Source organism: Zalophus californianus, chromosome 4 (assembly GCF_009762305.2).
Source record: "Zalophus californianus isolate mZalCal1 chromosome 4, mZalCal1.pri.v2, whole genome shotgun sequence".
Lineage (NCBI taxonomy): Eukaryota > Metazoa > Chordata > Mammalia > Carnivora > Otariidae > Zalophus > Zalophus californianus.
This window is the reverse complement of record NC_045598.1, coordinates 31,889,956-31,909,605: the sequence shown is the minus strand read 5'-3', so window position 1 is coordinate 31,909,605 and position 19,650 is coordinate 31,889,956. Positions and strand designations below refer to the sequence as shown.

The 19,650-nt window shown below is 42.4% G+C and overlaps 1 protein-coding gene and 1 pseudogene across 1 annotated transcript in view; one reads left to right on the top strand and one right to left on the bottom strand.

Moving 5' to 3' along the window:
* The window catches only part of SCMH1 (Scm polycomb group protein homolog 1), a 183,645-nt gene that overhangs the window by 144,944 nt on the left and 19,051 nt on the right, over positions 1-19,650 (top strand). The window contains 2 exon segments of the mRNA XM_035727089.1: positions 16,321-16,521; positions 18,303-18,494. Of these exon segments, the coding sequence (XP_035582982.1) occupies positions 16,321-16,521; positions 18,303-18,494 (393 nt within the window).
* On the bottom strand, positions 46-15,259 carry LOC113915743 (annotated as a pseudogene).

Genomic DNA, 19,650 nt, shown 5'->3' with positions numbered 1-19,650 from the left:
TTCTTAAAGGAATCCTTTTTCCTATAGCGTAACTGCCCCCCGTTGTTACCAGTTATTATCTTCCTAGCTCAGCCCTCCTGCCCCTTTCCAGCCTCAGACTCTCCCCTCAGTAATTCTGCTGCAGCAGATTTTGAGGAAAAACTGCCATCAGTGGTGAGACATCATCCTTGGGAACCATCATCTCTGCCCTCAATTCAGGTAAAAGAAGAACAGCAGCTGCAGGCTTCATTTCTGGGATCATACCAACAAACCAGTCCAACTCAGGATCTCGTAGTGGCTTCTTTTTTACTTGAATTGGTAAACTCTTCTAAACCCAGTTCTGATAGAAACTTAAGCCTCCTTCCTTGTGACACTTTTGGTGGCTTGGTTTTGGTCTGGCTTCTCCCTACTTTGTGCAAGACCTACTTTTGGGGTAGGTTTGGACTCTTCAATGAGTAGAAGCAGAGTAGGAATGGCCTTTTGCTCCCCTGAGGGACCAGGTCTTGCAGCTGTGGTTCTGTCTCCATGGTTTATCTCGGTATCTTAGCTGCTAGGCTCAAAGTCATCCCACGTTTCCTCTGCAGTAGTTAGTGAGCGGGGCCTTGACAGCAGCATAGGGTTCTGTAGGACAGATATGTGCACTGACAGTTTTGGTTGCATACCCCTTTGGCGAGTAGGGTAGTCACTCTTCAGCCTTGTTAGATCTTGATGGGAAGTTTTCACTGTCTTCTGAGGTACCTTTTACATCTGAGATTCCATTCATGGGAAATGTAATAGGCTGAGAAAATCGATCACCTTCTGAGGAAAGGTCAGTAGTTTTCGTAGAACTTGAGGCAGTGAGTTTGAAGCTGGTGGTCCTTTCTCCTCCCACCATCACCTCTGGTCCAAGGAGAGAGACCAGCACTGCTAGGCTGTGAAGAGTAACTGCCACAATGGAATCTCTGGTATCACACTGGCCTGGTGATGCCTGTGGCAAGGGGACTTTCTTCAGCTGCTGCTGAGTGAAGTGCTCCACGTATGCCTTGAGGGGAGACAGTAGCACCTTCCACATGTGCTCCTTGTGAACCTCAAGCAGCTGGAGCAGCACGGGGTTCACCCATGACCAGAACAGGGCCAGCAAGAGCAGGCAAGGGGCTTCTGGGGTTTTTCTCTCTATGTTGTTTTCATGGGGCCAAGCAGATGAGGAAGAAAACTCTTAAAGGCTACTGGCCCTGCACACACCAACTGATTAAGGGCAGAAGAGGCATCAACCATGATGCTGTTAATTCCTCTCACGAGCAGCTGAAATACGAAGAATTCAGGGTTTTTTTTCGTCTTTACTCTTCAATGTTAAACTTTTCAAGAAATTCACAACTTCTAGAAAATCATTCCTGAAGAAGTCATGGGACAGTAAGGTGCAGAGTGCTGGCTGTTTTAGAATGGGATTCAGCAAGGTCTGTTAAAAGCTGGGGAGAATGTCCACCAAAACTGAAATCCAGAGCTACCATTAATTTCCAGTGAGTGTCTTCTCCTTTTCAGGACCTCTGTAGCTGGAGACTGATGAGAGCAAAAACTAACCTGTAAAATCCCAAACAAACAAAGCCCTGGCTTACTTTTTTTTAACATCATCGGTGGTGGCAAACCTTGGTACTATGAGAGTAAACTTGATTTTGGAGACCAACCAATGAACATTTGATTCAAAGCACAGTGTGGTTTGAGTGGCTGCAGTGGGCAGGTAGTTAATCAGGGCTACGATTATCTGTTTCCATTTCATAAACCAGCCATCTGTGAAGGTAACTTTAAAAGAGCTACACCACTGGAATAGATAGTCTCCCAATGGGAATACTAGAAAGAACAATACTCATTTCTTATGTGTAGAGATACGTGTGTGAAACCTTACTCTAGTTACTCTGCAGATCCTTCACCTTCTTTAAAGAAGTTTAAGCAATTGGAATGGTCCCCAGAGAAGTTAGCATAGTCTTTTTCTAAGGAGTTAAGTATGTCTCCAACCCAAATCCTAGAACGTTAGAGCTTGAAGGGAAGGCCAATTCTAGTTTCTTCTCCACATAACCTTTGGAAGACCACACATAGCCTGCCTGTGGTATTTATGTCCAGCTCTAGTCAGGGTCCTATTACATGATTTCTCCAAATATATCATCTGCATCTAGCTCCAGCCAATTACTGGGTTTGTTTAGTCCAAGAGTGTCTTTAGATTAATGAACAGTGGCCTTTGCTCCAAAGCTCTGTGGATGAAGAAGAAAAAACAGATAAACACCTTGGTAGAAATATTGATTACGTGTGTTTTCCAGCTTCATGGCATGACCCCTAGATGCCTGTATATTTGCTCGGTTTTCCCACATCATTCTAGATACCACTAAGGTGCCTGTGTGCCTGTTCAACAGTACCTAGATAAGATCCACAGCAGTGGGAGCTTCATGACTGTGCCACACTATTCCATTTAAATGATGCAGATTCCGTTTAAATCTGGCAGTCGCTGAGCTGGCATCCCTCTCTCAGCCTGAATCTCAGAGCTTAGGAAAAGTGGGAACTTACTTCGTATCTCTGTTTCCTGCTCTTGGACAGACTACAGCAGTTTTGACTTTTCATTGTCTGGCCATCCTCTGCCTGGGCCTTGGCTCATTCTGTGACCTTGACCTCACTTCCCTTTCTGAGCCTCAGTTTCCACACTTAATGCAGTGGAAGGATTAGTTGAAGTTACCTTTTACAGACCCTTCAAAGGTTAACAGTAAAAGCTATCACGGATCAAAAGGTGTGTGCCACACTGTATCCTTTATACCTCCCTTTCATTTTTTTACCTGCACAGCACTTTTTAAGAGTTAGTTTTATTTATTTTTTTAATAATTTTTTTTTATTTATTTGAGAGAGATACAGAGATAGCGACAGAGATAGCAAGAGAGAGCATGAGCAGGGAGGGGAGGGAAAAGCAGGCTCCCTGCTGAGCAGGGAGCCCAGTACGGGGCTCGATCCCAGGACTCTGGGATCATGACCTGAGCAGACGCTTAACCGACTGAGCCACCCAGGTGCCCCAAGAGTTAGTTTTATTTTTATCAGAGTTATTTACATGCTCATAATTTAAAGGAACAATAGGTTTTTAAGAATTACGACAAAAGCAAAACAAACTGGCCCCTCTTTCCCTCTGTCATTTACTTCTCCCCAAATGTAATCACTTTTAATTCAACCGATTCTTTTATTTACCTCCATATGTTGTTTTTATGTTTATATTTTATGCATAATTCAGGCATTTTTTAACTGACAACCCACTTTAGAAGTTGAAGATTTAACTGTTCTTAATCTCCTTGTCCCTTACCTACCCACATATACTTCCCTATCTTAATACCGTGATATCATTTTGATTAGATCAAAATTCAGTGTTTCGTCATTGTAATTTGTGGCATGCTATTTTCAGTTGAACCAAGTAGGGTACTATGATTACTTTTCCTTTGTTGCACATTTTGTTTTCAAAGTAGGTCTTGTTGATTCCTTTGTGGGTTTTTTTTGCTAGTACTGATTAATTCAGCCTAAACTCTTACTACGTACATCTCTCATTATGTTCAAGCACATTATATATTCTATCCATATCAAACTCTCAAAAAGAAGTCTCTTCTGAAGCCTTCTGAGTGCCTTGACATCTTCTTCACCTCCCTTTCATATTATTCCCAGTTTGCTCCTTCTCTGTCTTTGTTTTCCCATATAAATCTTAGATTGCATGTTTAATTTTACATGAAATCTTTTTGTTTTCTCTGAAGCTTCTCTTCATCCCTAGTGTTCTGCAGTCTCACCTAGGATGAGACACTGCCATGCTGGACCCTGTGTGTGCCCATCCTTTCTTTAGTTTCTTGAGATTTTCTTAAATTCTTTCGTCAGTAATTTTCTCCCACTTCTTTGTCTCTCTGCACTCCTTCTGGCACACGTTATTCAGAGATTGAACCTCTTGAACTTGTTCTGTAATATTCTTCACCCTCTTTATTCTTACCCCTATTCTCGTTGACTTTTTGTTCGACTTTCTTCAAAGCTTTCCTCAACTCTGTTTTCCAAACTTTATGTTGAGTTCCTCGTATTTAGTGTCTTACTTTTAAAGTATCATTATCCATTATTCTAGTGGCATTTTCCAAAGGGTGTTTGGTGGAAAGCCAGTCCTGCAAAATGATCTGCACAAAAGAATTCTACATACATTTAAGAAATTTGTCACATACATTTAGGAAAGGCTTATACTCTACTTCCCCACTCTGGGATATTTGCTTCTGCTATGAAGAGCTCTTTTTTGTTTTCTGAATTTTTTACTCAACTGTTTTTTTAGGTTCACAGCAGACTCAAGCAGAAGGTCCAGAGATTTTCCATATACCCCTGCGTCCACACATGCATAGCCTTCTCCATTATTACCATCCCCCACCAGAGTACGAAGTACATTTGTTTTCAAGTGTGAAACACTGGAACCTCCACTGAAACATCATTAGCACCCAAGGTCCATAGTTTACATTACGGTTCTCTCTTGGGGTTGTACATTCTATGGGTTTTCACAAATGTATAATGACATGTATCCACCATTAGAGGATAATACAAGATAGTTTAACTGTCCTAAAAATCCTCCATGCTCTGCCTATTCATCCGTCCTTGTCCCCTAACTCCTGGCAACCACTCATCTTCTTACTGTTTCTATAATTTTGCCTTTTCCAGAACGTCATGTAGTTGAAACCATGCAGTATGTAGCCTTTTCACATTGGCCTTTTCACTTACTAATATGCATTTAAATTTTCTTCATGTCTTTTTCATGCTTGTTTCTTTTTAGGGCTGAATGATATACCATTGTCTGGCTATACCACAGTTTATCTATTCACCTACTGAAGGATGTCTTGGTTCCTTCAAGGTTTGGGTAATTATGAATTAAGTGGCTATAAACATCCATGTACAGGTTTTTTTTTGTGGACATAAATTTTAAATTTCTTTGGGTAAATACCAATCCTTTGGAATGAGATTGCTGGATCGTATGGTAAGAGCGTGTTTAGTTTTTTAAGGTACTGCCAAACTGTCTTCCAAAGTGGCTGTACCATTTTGCACTCACCAGCAAGGAATGAAACTTCCTTTTTCCACATCCTCGCCAGCATTTGGTGGTGGTAGTGTTCTGGATTTTGGCCATTCTAATAGGCATGTAGTCATATTTCATTGTTTTAATCTGTATATCTCTGATGACATACAGGGAAAAGCATCTTGTCATATGCTTATTTGCTATTTGTGTATCTTCTTTGGCAAGGCGTCTACTTAACAGCATTGGCCCAGTTTTTAATTGGGTTGTTCATTTTCTTATTGTTGAGGGTTTTTTTTAAATTCTTTGTATATTTTGGAAAACAGTTCTTTATCAGGTGTGCCTTTTGCAGATATTTCCCCCACTCTGTGGCTTTTCTTCTCATTATCTTGATTGGGTCTTTCACAGAGCGGAAGATTTTACTTTTAATGAGTCCAGCTTATCAATTATTTCTTTCATGGATCGTGCCTTTGGTGTTGTATCTAAAAAGTCATTGCCATACCTAAGGTCATCTCGTTTTTCTCTGATTTTATTTTTTAGGAGTTTTACAGTTTTGAATTTTACACTTAGGTCGGTGAACTATTTTGAGTTAATTTTTGTGAAGGGTGTAGGGTCTATGTCTAGATCCCTTTTTTTTTTTCGCATGTGGCTCTTCAGTTGATTTAGCACCACTTGTTGAAATGACTACGTTTTTCTCTTTTTTTTGGCCTTTGTTCCTTTGTCACAGGCCAGTTAGCTGTATCTATGTGGGACTGTTTCTCAGCTTTCTATCTGTTCCATTGATCTCTTTGTCTGCTCTTTCACACTGTCTTGTATACTGTTAGCTTTGTAGTGAGTCTTGAAGTTGGGTAGTATCAGTCCTCCAAACTTGCATTGTGTTGGTTGACTGTTTAGAGTTTTCTTACCTCTCCATATTAACTTTAGAATCAGTTTGTCAGTAGCCACAAAATAACCTGCTGGGATTGTGATTGAACTGCATTGAATCTGTAGATCAAGTTGGAAAAAACTGAAATCTTGACAATATTGAGTCTTCCTGTCCATGAACATGAGATATCTCTCCATTTATTTAGTTTTCTCTTTCTATTTTATTTTATTTTATTATATCATAAGTGTACTCTTTAATCCCCATCAGCTATTTCACCCATCCCCCCAGCCTCCCCTCTGCCAACCAAACTCAGTTTATTCTCTATAGTTAAGAGTCTGTATGTTAAGAGGTTTTTTTATTATTATTTCATTCATCAGAGTTTGTAGTTCTCCTTATATAAGTCCTGTACATATTTTGTTAGAGTTATACCTAAGTATTTTATTTTTGGAAGTACTAATGTAAATGGTACTGTGTTTTTAATTTCAGATTTCACTCATTCCTTACTGTTATATAGGAAAACAACTGACTTATGTATTAACCTTGTATCCTGCAACCTTGCTATAATTGTTTATCAGTTCCAGGAATTTTTTTTGTCAATTCTTTCACATTCTCTACATAGACATTTGTGTCATCTGTGAACAAAGAGAGTTTTATTTCTTCCTTCCCAGTTCTTTTATTTCCTTTTCTTACCTTATTACATTAGTCAGGACTTCTAGTACATGATAAAAAGTTGTGGTAGGATGCCTGGGTGGCTCAGTTGGTTAAGCGTCCAACTCTTGGTTTCAGCTCTGGTCATGATCTCAGGGTCATGAGATCAAGCCCTGCATCAGGTTCTGCATTCAGCATAGAGTCTGCTTGAGATTCTTCCCCCCCACCCGCAATTTCTCTCTCCCTCTGCTCCTCCCCCTGCTCAGTCTCTCTAAAATAAATAAATACATAAAATCTTAAAAAAAAAGAAAAGTTATGGTGAGAGTGAACATGCTTACCTTGTTCCTGATCTTTGTGGGAAAGCTGCTAGTTTCCTACCATTAAGTGTGATGTTAGCTGAAGTTTTTTCCTAGATATTTATCAAGCTGAGGAAGTTCCCCTCTGTTCCTAGTTTGCTGAGAGTTTTTATCATGAATGGGTCTTGGATTTTTGTCACATGTTCTTTCTGCATCTATTGATATGATCATGTGATAGCTTTTCTTTAGCCTGTTCATGTGATGGATTACATTAATTGATTTTTAAATGTTTTGAACCAGCCTTGCATACCTGGGATAAATCTCATTTGGTTGTAGTGTATAATTCTTTTTATATATTGTTGGATTTGATTTGCTAATATTTTGTTGAGGATTTTTGCATCTATGTTTATGAGAGACATTGGTCTATAATTTTATTGTAATGTTTTTGTCTGGTTTTAGAATTAGAATAATGCCAGCCACCTAGAATGAGTTAAAAAGTATTCTCTCTGCTTCTATTTTCTATAATTAGTAAAATGTATTTCTTAAATGCTTAGTAGAATTCACCAGTGAATCCATCTGAGTCTGGTGCTTTCTATTTTGGAAGATTATGAATTATTGATTCAACTTCTTTAATAGATACAGGCCTATTCAGATTATCTTTTCTTCTTGTATGAGTTTTGACAGATTGTGGATTTCATGGATTGGTCCATTTTATCTAGATTATCAAATTTGTGGGCCTAGAATTATTCATAGTATTCCTGTGTTATCCTTTCAATGACCATGGATCCATGGTGGTGTCCCCTCTTTTATTTCTGATGTTAGTAATTTGTGTCATCTTTTTAAAAAATTTAGCCTGTCTAAAGGCTTATTGATGTTAATCTTTTTGAAGAACCAGCTTTTGGTTTCATTGATTTTTTTTTTTCTTCTGTCAGCTTCCTGGTTTCAGTGTCATCAATTTCTGTGCTAATTTTTATTATTTCTTTTTTTATGTGTACTTTAGATTTAATTTGCTCTTTTTTCTAGTTTCCTAAAGTAGAATTAGATTATTGATTTCAGATCTTCCTTATTTTCTAACGTACACACTCAATGCTATATATTTCCCTCTATCCACAGCTCTTGCTGCATCCCAGAAATTTTGATAAGTTGTATTTTTATTTTCATTTAGTTCAAAATATATTTAAATTTCTTTGGAGATTTATTCATTGGCCCATGTGTTATTTACAAATATGTTGTTTAACCTCCAAGTATTGGGGGATTTTCCACCTATCTTTCTGTTACTGATTTTTTATTTAATTCCATTGTGGTCTAAGAGCAAACATTGTATGATTTCTATTCCCTATAAATTTGTTGAGGTATGTTTTATAGCCCAGTATGTGGTTTGTCTTCATGAGTGTTTCATATGAGCTTGAGAAGAATGTGTATTCTGCTGTTGTTGAATGATGTAACCTATAGATATCAATTATATCCAGTTGATTGATGATACTATTGTGTTCAACAACATCCTTAACTAATTTTCTGCCTGCTGGATCTGTCCATTTCTGAGAGAGGGATGATGAAGTCTCCAATTATAATTGTGGATCCATCTGTTTATTCTTGGAATTCTATTAATTTTTACCTCTCATATTTTGATGGTCTGTTGTTAGGTGCATACACAGTAAGAATTGATATATCTCCTTAGGTAAATGACCTCTATATCATTATGTAATGCCCCTCTTTATCTATAGTAACTTTCCTTGCTCTGTAGTCTGCTACATCTCAAATTAATATAACTATCCCCACTTTCTTTTAAGTAGTGTTAGCATGGTATATCTTTCTCCACCTCTTTACTTTTAATCTATATGTCTCTTTATATTTAAAGTGGGTTTCTTGTAGGCAGCATATAGTTGGGTCTTGTTTTTTGATCCACTTTCAGAATCTCTGTCTTTTTATTTATTTATTTATTTATTTATTTATTTATTTATTTATGTATTTATTTGAGAGAGCAGAGTGAGCAAGAATAGGAGTTGGGGGGGTGGGGCAGAGGGAGAAGCAGGGACCTTAACCAACTGAGCCACCCAGGTGCCCTAGAGAAGCAGGGAGCTTAGCAGGGAGCCCAGTGCAGGGCTTGATCCCAGGACCCTGGGATCATGACCTGAGCCAAAGGCAGACGCTTAACTGACTTAGCCACCCAGGTGCCCCAGAATCTCTGTCCTTTAATTGGTGTATTTAGACCATTGATATTTAAAGTGATTGTTGATATAGCTAGAAAATATCTACCATATTTGTTCAGTTTTCTATTTGTTGCCTTTATTCTTTGTGCCTATTTTTGTCTTCCACTTTTTCTCTACCTTTGGTGGTTTTATTTGAGCATTTTATATGATTCCAATTTTTCTCCTTTTTTAGCATATGTTATACTTCTTTTTTATTATTTAGTGATTGCCCTAGAGTTTACAACTACATTTATAACTAATCCAAGTCTACTTTCAAACAGCACTGTACCACTTCACAGAAATAACAACATGTAATCCTATCCCTCCTTTCCATCCCTCGTATGATTGCTGTCATTCATTTCACTTGTACAGAAGTGTAAGTAAGCATGTGTATATATACATAAACATACACAATCAAATACATTGCTGTTAAGAATTAGAAAATTAAGGGTTTTTTTTCTACTTTTTCTATTTTCTAGTTTTTTTTTCTATTTTTTCTATTTTCTGTTTTTCTATTTTTTTTTCTATTTTGCTTTCATCTATTCCTTCTCCAGTGTTCTTCCTTTCTTTATGTAGATTTTAGTTTCTGATCCATATTATTTTCCTCCTCTCTAAGGAATTTCTTGAACCTTTCTTGCAAGGTAATCTACTAGCAACAAACTCCCGCCCCCCCTTTTTTTTTTGGTCTGAGAAAGCCTTTATTTCTCCTTCACTTTTGAAGGATAATTTTGCAAGGTACAGAATTCTAAGTTGGTGGATGTTTTCCTGCAACACTTTAAGTATTTCACTCCAGTCTCTTCCTGCTCACATGGTTTCTAAGGATGTAATTTTTAGTGTTGCTCCTGTGTAGCTGAGGGGGCTTTTTGCCTCTGATTTCTTTCAAGATTTTTTTCTTTATTTTTGATTTTCTGCATTTTTATATAATATGCCTAGTTGTAGGGGGTTTCTTAGTATTATCATGCTTGGTGTTCTCTGATCTTCTTGAATCTGTGGTTTGGTGTCTGATATTAATTTGGGGAAATTCTCTGTCCTTATGTCTTCAAAAATTTCTTTTGTTCCTTTCCTTCTTCTCCTTGTGGTATTCCTACTGTGTGTAGTGTTCCCACAGTTCCTAGATAGTATCTTGGTATTTTTTTTCTGTCTTTTTTTCTCTTTTTCAGTTTGGGAAATTTCTATTGAGATATCATCAAACTCAATGATTCTTTTCTCAGCCATGTCCACTAATAAGTCTACTAATGAGTCCATCAAATGCGTTATTTTTTATTACACTGTTTTTGATCTCTAGCATTTCTTTTTGATTCTTTCTTAGAATTTCTGTCTTTGCTTACATTGCACATCTGTTTTGCATGCTGTCTACTTTATCCTTTAGAACCCTTAGCATATTAATCATAGTTCTAAATTCCCAGCCTAATAATTCAACATCCCTGCCATGTCTGAGTCTAGTTCTTATGCTTTCCAGTCTAAGGCTAGTTTCTTATGCGTGTGCTTTAATCTTGCTCTCTGTCTCTTAAAACTGCAGTTTTTGCCTTTTAGTATACTTTGTAATTTTTCTCTTGATAGTCAGACATGATGTACTAGGTAAAAGAAGTTGTTGTAAATAGGCCTTTAGTAATGTGATGGTAAGGTGCTGGGGGAGGAAGAAATATTCTATAGTCCTATGATTAGGTCTCAGTCTTTTGAGGGGCCCATGCCCCTAGACTGTGAACTTCACCAGTATTTCTTATCCTCCCTTCCCTTAGGTGGGACAGGATGGCTGGAGGGGGCTGGAATTGGGTATTTTCCTTCTCCCGGGTAGGTTAGACTCTGATCAAATCCTGGCAGGATTTGATAAAATAGCTCTGGTAAAATAGTTTTTCCTGAGGGCAGGCCTTGTTAAGAAGAATAGAACACTCTGACATGTTTTTAAATGGTTCCTTTTCTGCACTCGCTGCTGGAAGCATGAGGGCATTTTTCTCCAATATTCACTATGAGAACATCGGTTGAGCTCCTGAAGATGACTCACAAAAGTGTGGGACACCCCCCTCCATAACTGGGTTCCCCCCCAGAATCTTTAACTCTCAGACTTGTCCACATTAAACTTCCAGCAATTGATCAGTTACAATTTAGATTTTCCTACCTTGGCACTGGTTACTGTGGAGGTTTCTGCTCATGGGTTTCTGCTTGGTAAAATGTGATATTCTGTATTCACCTATCTCTCCAAACTTGGGTGGCAGCAGTTTACCCTGTGACCTCACTTCTCTGATAGATCTAAAAAAGATTATTAATCTTTCCATTTGTTCAGCTTTTCACTTGTTGTTTGGTTGGAGTGGCCACTTCCAACCTCCTTATATACTGAACCCTTCTCTGATGTGTTGTTTGTTTTTTAACGACCTCTGATTTCGTGGGTGCAGTACAAAACTGAAACAGGACAGTTATAAATATTTTCACAACCTTAAGATTAGGAAGGATTTTAAAAAATAAGACAAAAGCATAAAGTATAAAAGAAAAGGTATATAACCTTTTATATACCAGAAAAGAGTGATATCAATATATTCAACTATATTAACAATAAGACAGCTCATCTCTCTTCCACATGGCATCATTTGGGGTGGCTCAGTTGGGGCTGGAGAATCCAATTCCAAGATGGTTCATTCACATGGCTAGCAAAATTGGTGCTGGCTGTTGGTTCTTCTCTACATGGACATCTCCAAAGGGTAGCTTGGACTTCTTCATACCATGGTGACTGCATTCCAAGAGCAAGTATCCCAAGAGACAGGAAGTGGAGGCTTCCAGTTTCGTAAGACTTAAGCCCCAAAATTAGCATAGCATCATTTCCACCATAGCCTACTGATTAAGCAGTCATGGAGCTCAGATTCAAGAGAAGAACAGACCCTACTCCTTTATGAGAAGAGGGCCAAAGTATTATGGATATTTACAAACCATTTCACTCTACTCTCTGGACATAAATTACTTACATTTTTCCCACTTGGGAAATTTATTCTTCTTGCAAGATTCTCCATTAAAAGTCCCATTCCTTTACAACATCAGGCTCTGGATCTAGGATCTCATCATCTAAATCAGATCCACATGCAAATGAGACCTCTCAAGTGCAGATTCTCAAGTGTAGAAGCTCCTTGAGTGTAGTTCTTCTCAATCTGAAGATCTGTAAACTAAAGAAAAACATTGTCTGCTCCCCACATACCCAACATACAATGGTGGGACAGGCATAGGATAATTTACAGATACACCTGTTCAAAAGGGAGCAGTGACTGGTCTGTAGAAATTCTGAAATCCAGCTGGGCACATGTTGCCAGTTCCTTAATTATTAGATCCAATACTACTTTCCTGGGGTTGTTTTCCATGGGTCTTGGTTTTGTCTCCTGAATCATCCTTCCTTTTCCATGAAAACTGAGATTGCTTTCTTGGTCTTCGTCCCATCTGTAAAAGGTTTGGGTCTGAAAGGATTCTTTTCATTTTGTACCATTTCTGTCCCTTTGAGTCTGAGCTGGCGATGCTTCCACCAGAATGACTCTCTTGGAAACTTGAGGGGTTTTCTATGAATGCTATTGAGATTTCCTTCATTAGACAAAACCACACCTTGAACCTTCTGAAGCTAAGCCCTTCTTTACTTTGGGCTTCCTGTATGGCTGCTTTGAGACAATGCCCTTGAGATTCTTAAAAAACTTACCATTTAAGGGAGAGAATCTGCAAAAGTGGCCCTTGAGATTCTTCAAGGGCCTTTTGGTCAGAAAGAACATGAAGCACATATAGTCTTAAATCATTCTGGCCCCTTAACAAAATATTTTATTGCCCCATTCTGGATTTGACCCTTTCTTAATTTAGAATTGTTTGTCTTCTGGAAGGACTGGAAATGAGAAGCACTTTATTTGTGGACTCTGTGAGTCCTGGGCTTATTTTTTATTTGGGTTTTTGTTTTTGTTTTTTAAACTCATCTCATTTTGCATTTTTGTCATAGGCAGTAAGAAGCCACCTGCACTTTCATTACTTTTGTCTGAAAATCTCTGGCTACTTCACTGAGTCCACCAGGTACATTTACTTCCTGGTTCCAGGTTACTGCAGGTGATAGTTTGTCAAACTCTACATCACTACGTAGCAAGTGTCTCCCATCCTCCATCTTCCAGTAAGGTTTTCCTCATTTGCCTTAAGCTCTTCCTGGCAGCCTCCTCAAAACCTGTAGGTGTCCATTCTCAAGTTTCTCAAGAAGCATTGTCAGACTGGACTAATAGGGATAGAGATCGTAGAAAATGAAAAGAATCCTTTGACCCCCAACGTTTTATAGGCTTCTCCTCAAGCCCCTTTATGCTACCCTTTTTTGGGGCCCTTTATTGCTTTTTTCCGGTACCACAATCCCTTTCAGTAATCTTTTGCTACATAGCAAACCACTACCAGACTTCATGGCTTAAAACAACAATGTGGGCAGGGCGAGGTGGCAGTCACTTGCATCATTCCATGCAGTGTCAGCTGAGGTGGCTTGACTAGGATCAGAGGACCCCCTTCCACCATATGGCTGACAAGCTGGTTTTGGCTGTTGGTTTCTCTCCACATAGACCTCGCCACAGGGTGGCTTTGCCTCTTCACACATGGTAGTTGGGTTCTAAGAGTGAATGTCCCAAGAAAGAGGACATGGAAACTGTCAGCTTCTTAGTTAAGCCCTGGGCCCAGAAACCGGTACAGTGTCATTTCTACATAGTCTGTTGGTCAAGTATCACAGAGATCGATGGAGGGGATGTCAAAGGTTTGGGAGCCGTGTTTTTAAAGTTTTTGTTGTTGTTGGGGTGGGGGGAACCACTTTTTTGAACTGCCACGGTCTTTTAAAGGTTTTATAGCTTAGGGGTGTCTGGGTGGGCTCAGTCGGTAAAGTGTCTGCCTTCTGCTCAGGTCATGATCTTAGAGTCATGGGATTGAGCCCCCGCGTCAGGCTCCCTACTCAGCAGGGAGTCTGCTGGAGATTTCTCTCCCTCTCCCGTACTCATGCTTGCTCACTCTCTCAAATAAACAAGTAAATCTTTAAAAAATAAATAAATAAAGGTTTTATAGTTTGCCTTTTATATTTCACCCTTTAATCCATGTAGAATTTCTTTTTTGTAGTTATCACTGGACTGGTTATATTTTTTCCTTTTCATGTGTTTTAATTAAGGAAAATTTATGTGCAGTGAAATGTACATATCTTAATGTACAATTAGATGAGTTTTTAATCTGTGCAAGCACTCATGTAACCACAACCTCAGTCAAGATAATAAATCGTTTCTTACCACCCCTAGAAGTTACATCATGCCTCCTTACAGTCAGCCTTCTCACCTACCTTTTTTTTTTTTTTAAAGATTTTATTTATTTATTTGTCAGAGAGAGAGACCGCGCACCACAAACAAGGGAAGGGGCAGGCAGAGCAAGCAGAGGGAGAAGCACGCTCCCCGCTGAGCCGGGAGCCTGATGCAGGACTCGATCCCAGGACCCTGGGATCATGACCTGAGCCGAAGGCAGACGCTTAACTGACCGAGCCACCCAGGCATCCCTGTCCTACCTTTATTCTGATTTCTATTCCTATAGATTAGACTTCCTTGTGCTTGAACTTGATACATAAATGGAATTATACTCTATGTACCTTTTGTGTCTGGTTTCTTTGACTAAAAATAATGTTTTTTGAGAAGCACCCTATCAGTAGTTCCTTCTTTTGTACTACTAAGTGCTATTCCAATAAATGCATATACCACAATTTGTATATGTATTCTCTTGTTGACAGACATTTGGGTTGGTTCTAGTTTTAGGCTGTTATGACTAAGTTGCTATGAACATTCTTATGGGTGTCTTTTTCATAGATCTAGGTCTTCGTTATTTTAACTACTCTTCTTACCTCTTGGAGTTCCTACATTTTTACTTGTTTTGTTTTCAGTGAGTCATATCATGACATGCAAGTCCTAGCTATTTCTTAACGGACATCACCCAATCCTTTCATAAGATCTTCCTTTACACCCATCTCCAGAGGTACCTGCCCATTCTTCACTCTTTTGTGAATTATAAGATGAAACAGCTGGGTTCTCATCTTTGCCCATTCTTGGTTAAGGATTCGGCTTTCTTGGGTCTACTCAGTCAATTGCTACTTTGCTTATCTGCTCTCCAGCTTCCAAAATTTTAAGCTGTCTCCTTTATTGTGTGACTCATTTTGGAGGATTTTGGGAGAGAACAGAATTGAATGTGTATTTCAGTTCATCTTGCCTACCCTTTACTTTTCCCTTCTTTCTTTTCCGCCTCTCACCTTCCACATCTCGCCTTTCTCTTACTGTTTTCCATTTCCTTCTCTCCATCTCGCTTTCCCTTCGAATCAGGTGAGGAGTCCTCAGACAGCATGTTGCACAGCTTTCTCACTTAACAGAGGCTAAAGCTGAGGCCCGCTGGATGAGGACACAGTCCGTCCACAGCCAACATGGCTACCGCTCTTAGCTTTTTTGCCTTTAAGAGCAAGAAAGACCTTTTGCCCACCTGTTCCTCCTTCAGTGTGAGAAAGCAGAATACCCTGCTCAAGTAGGTCCTAGAAGGCACATCAGAAGAGAGGATGTCATAGCTGAGCAGGCTGCTGTGGGTCCTCTCCGGAGACCAAGGAAGCACCTCTGTTGCAGACTGCCTGGTACTCCCGCGCCCCCTCTGTCCCCCACCCAGCAGCGTGCCAGCTAGGGGCTACCGTAGGAGAGTGCCCAGCCGGCCGACAGGGGAAACTGCTGAAACACACAACACTCTCTGGATGGGCCCCTCCGGCCCTTTCTGTGGTTTTCTTCATTCCCATGTTTGTCTATTTTACTACTTTCTTTGGGCCTGGGTGTTAATGCAGAAGATAACAAAGGGACTCCAAGGCCCAGAACAGAAACCAGGTGACCCATGGTGTGACCATTCTAAGTGCAAGGCCAAACACACACACATACACACTCCGGCTAACATTGCCATGGCCCCTACCACTCCTTACACACGTAATATGAGATACAAAGACTATGTGAGGTGACCGAGTCCTGAACATGAAAGGACATACATCTGGGGAATTATTTAGATTCCCTTTTCAGTGCACAGAAGACAAAGTACAAGTTCTGTGCCTTGGCTTTTGGTCTTGGCTGTCCGTCCAGGAGGCTGTGTTCCCAGAGCCTTTGGTCATGCAATTTGGGCTGGTTGCAGCTGGACACAGCCACCCTCTGCCCCCTCCCAGGGTTTCACCAGCCTAGCAGCTGAGAATCCTGCTAGGGACCAGAGCCCAGAGTGTGTGAGACAGAAGAGAGCACTGTTCTGTCACTTCTGTACCCCGGACGCTCTTTAAGCTGCTTTGACTCTTTGTCTCTGCAGTTTGTATTTACTTGAACAAGAATGGCAGCCCAGGCCCCCACTTAGATAAGAAGAAGGTCCAGCTGCTCCCCGACCATTTTGGGCCAGCCCGCGCCTCCGTGGTGCTGCAGCAGGCTGTCCAGGCTTGCATCGACTGTGCGTACCATCAGAAAACCGTCTTCAGCTTCCTGAAACAGGGCCACGGCGGTGAAGTGATCTCAGGTAAGCACCCTGGGGCTGATGTGGCCTCCTAGCCAGGGGGGCAGGCCTTCTCCACTGGCTGATTTCTGGCAAGTCCTCCTGGTTCCTACTTCACGCCTACAGGCTCTGGAGAAATGGGAAGGGATTCCGTTCCGCCGAGAGTCCTCCTTTTCAACTCCCGGAACCCCTCTGAGCCTTATGCACACCTCTGCCAAATAGAATACCCACACAGACTCTGCTTAATCAAGCCTCTAGGCAGACTCCTCTCCTGTCTGCCTGCTCGGCCTCTGCATACAGGAAGTAGATGTGTGTTGCTGTAAAGGCATTCCAGAAGAAAGAATCCAGAGGGGCTACACTGTGGCAACAGGAGCTTCTCCAGACTGCCACAGCCTCCCTCCTGGCCTTGGGGGACCACGGGACTCTTGTCATGTTCTTCTCACTCCTCAGCTGCCTGGTCCTAAGCCAGCCCTGTTACAAGGAAGTTGAATCCCAGGGCAGAGTGGGAAAAACCATTCCCTCTCTCTCTCTTCTGCTCTGTCTGATTCAACTAGACCGTGTTCTGTGTTTTTTTGTTTTCACTGAGAATATCCACTTTTCCTGTTGTGCCATGGTTCTGTTTCAGTGTTCCCAAGTCCAGAACCCCACTCCTTACCTACCAAACCTATGAAGACTTAACCTGGAGCCTTTCAGTCTCAACTGCACGATACTGCATAGTCTCCCACCCCTTCCCTCTAACGAGTTGCAGTATCCGGCCTCAGGAGAGCCACCTGACTTGGCAGACCCCAGGAGTACCTGTATTCTTGTAGAAGACCCCACAAGTAACTGTACTTTGTTAGCACACCTTTAGTGAGCCTTTATTATATGTCAGAGGTTATTTCTAGACCCTGGCCAGGGGAGGGGGAGGACAGAGGACAGGGGAGAAGGGTTCTAATGTGTGAGAAATGCACACAGGGTAGTGGGAGAGCCCACGTGAGGGAGCAGTTGGCTCTGTGGAGGATGAGGGCAGGCATGGAAGGCATTGTTCTAGATGGCTGAGGACTGCTGGGAAATCAAGCCTTCCTTTCCTTCTGAGGCCAAGACTTCTGTGCGGTAGTCTTCGGGGACCCGCCCTGCTTTGCTGCCTCTGTGGAGTTGCTGTCACCCACAACTTTTCTAGGGTTCTTCTTGTGCCCTGAAACTGGATCCTGGGAATGGCCTATCTCCCCATTTCCTTGCTGCCCTCAGAGACAAATGCAAAGGCTTTCTGCTTTGTAAGGATTATACAGATACTTCTTGAATAGAAATAGATAGGGAGTAAAATAAAACCAAGCGTGGAATGGTTCCAAATGTTGCTGAAACTCTAGTGCCCTCCTACAGATCAGATCGGTGCACCTAAAGCGTTGCTGGCAACAGCTATATTCTCCTCGTCTGCCCAGTTTCTCTGTTCTTGGGCAGTTCTTATGGAAAGAGAACCCGAAATGAGCAGATTTCCTGGAGGAAGCCCAGCCAACTGATGGAGCAGATAGAGTTACATTCACAGTTGTTTTCACAAGTTGAGTAAAATCACTTCAGAGCCCAGGTGCACCAGACCTGGCCTGGCCACTCCCATTTCAGCAAGCCCTTTGGAGTTGGAGGCAAAAATCAAACCCTTGGAAGGGGAAGGGAGGGGAAGGGAGGGGTAGCGAGGGGAAGGGAGGGAGGGAAAAACCCCGGGCACTGCTTGCTTTGTGTAACCAGGTAAGCGGGAGGCTGGGCTCCTCCTGCCCCTCGCTGCCCTGCACTGCCAGGCTGACGTGCTCAGCCCTGTTTCCTTCATTCCACAGCCGTGTTTGACCGTGAACAGCACACTCTCAACCTCCCAGCCGTCAACAGCATCACCTACGTCCTGCGCTTCCTGGAGAAACTCTGCCACAACCTTCGCAGTGACAATCTGTTTGGCAACCAGCCCTTTCCACAGGCTCCCTCGCCACTCACCGCCCCCGGCTACGGCCACAGCCACGACAGGTACCTACCAGGTAGGAGCTGGGATGGGGCCTGGGCCAAGGAGGGGGCACAGGGCTGGTCGCGGTGCTGGCCGGAGCCCGGGCCGGCCCTCACACCTGCCAGCCCGGCCCCCATGCTCCAGAGATCTGGCTTTGCGTCCCTCGCCTTGGCCGCGGCGCCCGGGACTCCTCGGTCCCTTCCCGACTTTGCCCTCTCCTGCGTTTTGTCTCCTCTCTCTAGGGTTAACCTTCTGTCCTCTGGATGTTGATCCCTAGAAAACGGTGGTTCACAATTCCCTTTCTGAGCCCCACGCAGCATGGGGGGCCACCCCGAAGTCACAGCACCCCTCTCCGGGTGAAGCCGGGAACAAACGCCTAAGGGAGCTCTCCCTTGCCAACAGGAAGGTTTAGTCTCAGGCCATAGATTGGGAAATGTGCTCCCCAGCGACTGGCCGTCCGCTCTTTCCGCTCTTTCCTTTGGCGCATGGCCCTAGCTCCTCCAGCACTGCTCATCTAGCAAGTCGATTCAGGCTCCTGCCATGGGCAGCCCAAGCTGGAAAATAGCTCTCTCAGTTAGCAGAGCAGACCCGCAGCGGGAAAGCGGAGGCCGCGTGGCCGGGGCCGGAACAGTGACTAAGCACTTCTGAGAGAGGTTGTGGAGGGAAGGGAACTGAGCATTGCTCATCTGGGGCCCGGGACCCAGCATGAGAGGGAGGGGAGCAGAGCTCGGCCCCACACGTAGCAAGTAGGTCGTGGAGAGAGGGACCTCGTCCTGGGGAGGAGAGGAGCGGAGAGCTGGTGCGGTCAGCAGGCCGTGCTGTCCGTCGCTGAGGGAGCCGAAGTCTGAAAGGTGCCCCCTCTGACCTGCACGAGTCTTGTTCCCACACTGCCTCCCCCAGCGTCTTTTTATCATTCTCTTAACTCACTCCTGATAAAAGTGCCACTTCTCGAGAAGGTGCCTGCTCACCCAGCGCCCCAGCCCTGCCTCCATCTAGACCTCTGCACCCCAATGAGCATTGCTCCTATGACTTGCGTGCAGGGCAAAAAGACAACCTGAATTTCAAATACTCCTTGGGAGGGCCAGACCGGCCTGGTCCCTGCATACATGTCTGTGCCCCCTCACTGCTCCATTTCTTGGGAGGGAACTTCTTCTCTAACCTGCTCTCCTGCTTGCTTTCATCATCAGAAT